Source organism: Echinococcus granulosus (assembly GCF_000524195.1).
Source record: "Echinococcus granulosus chromosome Unknown EG_S00024, whole genome shotgun sequence".
Taxonomy (NCBI): Eukaryota; Metazoa; Platyhelminthes; class Cestoda; order Cyclophyllidea; family Taeniidae; genus Echinococcus; species Echinococcus granulosus.
Genome location: NW_020170404.1, coordinates 890,100 through 895,394, shown reverse-complemented (window position 1 = coordinate 895,394; position 5,295 = coordinate 890,100). Strand labels below are relative to the sequence as shown.

Sequence of the window (5,295 nt, the reverse complement as noted above, 5' to 3'; positions counted from 1 at the left end):
ACAGAGAATAATAAAGACTAGACCAAAGATTGAAAAAAACAATTCTAAAGAAAACCTTACCCCATTTTAATCCGATTGCGTCACTAATCCTGCACTTCTTTGCACACCCCCCAGCACTCCTGCACTTACACCTACCGGTCCCTCCTCCCACCGTTCGCTCTCACTCTCTGCCAAGCTCTCCTTCTCTCGTCCTCTTAACCCCCTCCTCTCTTGCCTCGTTTTCAAATCCGTTTATGCTGGCCTCTCTGCCAAGCACAAAGATATCTCACCTCACCCGGCATTCACTTGTCGCTTGAGTCTACACACTCACTGCCAACCACCTGCCGGGCGTACAGCAAGCCTCGAGCCTAAAGTCTCAGATCTCAAGTGTCAAGTCGCCAATTTCAAGACTACATCATCCTCTGGCCCATTAACATGCCTGTTGGTGTTCAGTCTGTTTATTCTACGGAGGGAGAGCAGAATGGATGTGAATTGGACGAGTTGGTGTGGTTGTTAGGGCGTTGTGAGGGAAACATGGTCTCGCTTACTCCTTCCCTCCATGCATGTGCGCACACACACATTGAATGCATGCGACCACTATAAAAAAAGCACACACTCACACCCTCTTTCTTGCTGGTGTTGCTGTTCTGGCTCTTTTATTACTGGGCCAATCTTCGCGGCCGACCAGTGGACGGGGTTGCCGATACGCATAGGTGCGCAAAGTTAACGACTGTCGTTTCATGCAGAAAAGGTGCCATATCAGTTTGACACTATCAGTCACTATCACTATTTAACGTCCATACACTTGAACTTGTCCCAGTAGGTTCTGCAAGCGCCGGTTGCACGAGATCGTTTCGTCCATGTTTTGACGCCGCTTTTTATTCTACGTAGTGTCATCAGCTGCAAAACTTGAGGTTTTAACTTCAGACCTGGAACACAAATAACAGGAAATATATGCACCTAATTCAAAAAGCGATTATTACATCGCATTTGGCACAAATAACTAAGACTTTTTGAATGCCTTACCCTTAAATCCAAGTAAAATATACTTTAGCAACGGGATGGGTATCAGAAATAAAACTTGATTGTTTGGAGTTGGTAGCATACGACGCTAAAAAAACGGTAGGGTGACTGCCTTCCAGCACCTGTGGCAACTCTATCCTGAAGGCGAATAATGTAGAGGATGACCTAAGACTCTTAATTCCATTATTGTTTTGCTAGAAGGAGTTAATGTAAAAGCTTTTCAGAGTCCCATATCCTACCGTTTCGTCGGAAGCCAATTAGATTAAGGCAGATCCAGAAAGCTTTCATGGAGGCAGCGAAGGAGGCCAGAACTTGATGTTACAAGATAGGTTCCCTAGTTAGATTCATGCAATTTGTCGTGAAAATCGCCTCAAAAAGGCATTCAGTCATATACATTAAGTTTAACAACTAGATACATTTCATATATTGCGACTGGACTCGTTGAGCTACTGACTGAAGGCTTGAAGTTGGTTTCCAACTGGCACGTCTAGTTGACAGCGTGAAATTGTAGGATGGATTTGGGGGCCGTGAAGGTGTTTGAGGACAAGGGCCTCCACTTCAAATTCCACCAACTTAACATCACAGATGTTGATAGTCGCCACAAACTGGCCGAATTCATTAGGGCCAACTATCCGAATGGAATAGACATTATGGTGAGCAATGCCGGAATCGCATGCGTGGATGCTCACACGAGTTCTCGTATTGGTACTTTCGTTGACTTGTACTGGGTCGTGGCCTTGAAGTGGTGATGGTAAAAGCAGTCGGCGTTTGTTTATTGTTGGCTCATTACTGCGGATGACGCGGAAAGCCTAGCTGTGTGGTTACCACATCTGCGGCCTACTCATGTTAGCCCATAGGCAGGAAAAGCTAGATCACCACGATACGTTGGTAAATTTGTGGGGTAGGCCTCCCTCCGTTAAGTATAGCCAACTGGCCATCATAGTCGTACCTAGCTAATCTACTTGATCAAGGATAATCAACAGGGTGAAATGAAAGTTTTGATGATGCCGCTGGCTTAAACTCTCTTTTAGGTTGACTTCAAGGCCTCTCGCATTGGGACATCTAATCTCACCTTCGTCACTCGCAATTGGCTCAGTGTACGTCACTAGAAAGTATTCCTAATTCCTTTGCTTTCTATTGAGTCCAAGGGGTGATGCGGTAACTAATCTGGCTAATCTAAGCATATGACGCAAAGGGGTCACAAAATTAGGCAAAAAACAGTTTTTTTGTGGTAATTTCTCGGCAATACAGTAATTGCATTTCCCAATCTCATACACAGCAGTAGTAGTGCCAATGGCGGCGAAGCTGCCAGCCTGAAGTAGTTGACTCAATTGAGCTCCAAACACGAATGAAGGGAAGAGTATGTACATGGCACAAGGCTTAGTAACCTACCAAAAGAAAGTGCTACGAGCCGTCAATCGCACAGTAGTAATAATATTATCCAAAGCGTCTTTCTGCAGACTACAGGACATTGGAACTCGTCTTAAGTATGGTTGTAGCATTTGCACTCAACTCGAAATGTAAGGAAATGGTAGCTGAGTGTGAGAATGGCCTAACTCTGTAACAACTAGACGATCTCATGTCATCCTTCCTATTCTCTTCTTTGCCTCTCCGTTCCCTTCAGCACCTTTGCTCATTAAAATCTGAGGGAATCCTCTTTCCTTCTCAACAATTGCTATTTTAACTGATGATCACTACAACAAAATTCACCAGTCCCAGAGAAATAAGCACTTCCATCATTATAGACAGGTGAAATCTGGATCTGGCCCCAAGATCATGCTACCATCAATTCGTATTATTAGAAGTAATAATAAATGCTTGAAGCTACGTGCAATGGCAGTAGACCGATCACAATGATAGATGGCTTCACCTTTTATGTCACTACCAGCCATCAGCATCCTCCGACCTCAACGCTCCATTTTTCCTAACGGTTTTTATCAACTTATAGATGATAGGCCTTGACTAACTATCAAATACAGCCTCATATCGCACTTCCGCACTGATGTGGACGTAAATCACCGCAACTGGTATTTACGACTTGTTTCAGGCGGTATTTAGTAGACACTCCCTTCTTCACTCGAATTCGTGTTGCAACACACCCTACCGCATACCAGTGTGACTAATTAAGGAGGACGGCACTCTGCTACACCAAAGTGGATGCAAGAAGGCTAAATGAAAGCTGATAATTTGAAATAAAGTCGTATTTAACAGCACCAAGAATAATCAGCACTATTACTATCGGCACAAGGAGTCGGAAGTCTAAATACTTCGTTGTTTCAGTCCGCCCACTAGTATGCGGCGGATGGCGCTCACTCATCAGCTCACCATTCACTGATCATTCCAGGTGAATGGATGCACAAAAGTGAGTTATTTCCATTCCCTCACCAGGGTAAAGCAGCACCAAGGTAGGAAAATATTACCACAAAAAGAAGAAAACGAAACAAGTATGGCAGCATTTAAATTATAGGAGGTTTTATCAGCGCTTCCCCATAACTGAGGCATAGTTGTAGCGTCTATGATATGTACCTTGGACATAATGGCTCAGCATGCCAGGGTGAACAAATGGGAAACAATGTCAGATGCTGCGAAAAGCCGGTTTTAGAGTGAGTTGATAAGGTCGCAGTGAGGACGCAATTTGAGCAGCTCCACTTAAATGGCTGTCCATCCCCACAGGTCAATCTCAACCATCGCCTTGTCATTGCACTAGAAGCCAAACTTGGGCTGAATTCTGTCTGCCTCCACTCGTCTGAAGTGATGCAAGTAAATAAACGCTCAGTGTTTTGATAACGGACTCCGATGATCATAACCTAAGATGGCAATTATTGCGCATGGAACTGTCCACTGTCAGAAATTCTTGAGTATACGAACCGAGATAAATTGCGAGATAAAGACGAGAGAGGGTAGGATAGACCATATGAGGTGGCTCAGCCGCAGTTACCATTTCCTTGGATTTCGAGACGAGTGAATAGGCTGCAAACATGCCTGAGACAATTTCCGTTGTTTACTACTCTGCAGAAAGAGGCATTGGCTACTATTAATTGTGTGGATCACTACGAGCCGATAACACTTACTTTTTGGCAGTTACTTCGCCCTATGCCCCCTGCTACCGTATCCAAAATTAATTATTGCAGCCAAATTAGAACTACTACCTAAAGTGGACTGCTCTGTTACCATTCGAGTAACTGACACTGCGTTTGAGATTGAGTTATGCAACTACTTTATATTTCAAGAGCCACGACAAATGTGATAGGCACGGTCTCACTTGTGGACCATTTTATTGTCCGATTTCATAGTCTGTCCGCGTCATGCATTTAGACTGACTACACTAAGTTACCACCTTAATCGTAGGACCCCATAAATAACAAGCGAATCAGGATGACACTTGTCATTACTTCCTGATCTCTTGGCAACCAACGGTCAGAACCCTGTACTCCAACCCAGCAAATCTTGTCAAAAGCGATCGACCTTGGGTACCCTGCCGGAGGCAGCCTCAAAATCAGCCTAGAAGTGATTTTGTGATTCCATCATTGTCAAAACATTCATTCCACCTTAATGGGTACCTTTGATTACGAATTGCAGCTCGTGTCATGCACTTGCGGCTGCGATTGTGGGGGTATTGGCAAGAAGCCTGATGCCGGTAGAAAAGAGACACGATGTTGCACTAGTGTTGATTCCGCATGTGCATTTAGACCCCAGCAGCCAAGTCAGTTATGCACTTCTGTCATCCTTTCCACCACCCCTCTTCCCCTTGTTCATTCCCTTGCTCTTTTCTTGACTTCATCCCCCTCGATACTCCTAACAGACTCGCCTGTTCTGTGTTGTTCTGGACTGTGAGGGGAGGCGATGTGGTTCTGTTAGTCTCTAGCCGGTGTCATCTCCTCCCCCCTCTTGTGTTTATCACCATTTGCACAGATCTCTCGGGCAATTACAACAACGTTGCGCATCACCTCACCGTTCATCCATTTGCCTATTGCAATCCCTCTTGATCACTGCCAACCCAGTGCCCGCGCTACAGCAGGTCCCAAGCCCAAAGACTCAGACAGCACTCTTGACCGCTGCACCTCCTGCTGCCCTCTCAAGTTGGCTCTGTTCAATCTATTTAGTTCTTTTTATCACTTTTCAGTGCTCCTTTTATCTTTGAATTACTTTATTTTCCCAAAGTAAATACTTACTTTTGGGATTATAGTAATTTGGCTGTCTCTTGCCACCCATCACGCAATATGGTGGAGAATGCCAAACAGAGAGGTGTATTTTATATATATATATATATATATATATATATATATATATATT

At 44.3% G+C, this 5,295-nt stretch overlaps 1 protein-coding gene across 1 annotated transcript; it reads left to right on the top strand. All coding sequences in view use genetic code 11, as the record gives it.

Moving 5' to 3' along the window:
• Positions 1–1,514: 1,514 nt before the first annotated feature.
• EGR_04120 (carbonyl reductase) lies at positions 1,515–2,111 on the top strand (the record flags this gene model as incomplete). The annotated part of the gene is made up of 2 exons (XM_024493369.1): positions 1,515–1,655; positions 2,034–2,111. The coding sequence occupies 2 exons, from the start codon at positions 1,515–1,517 to the stop codon at positions 2,109–2,111; spliced, it is 219 nt and encodes a 72-aa protein (XP_024352283.1).
• Between the last annotated feature and the right edge of the window lie 3,184 nt (positions 2,112–5,295).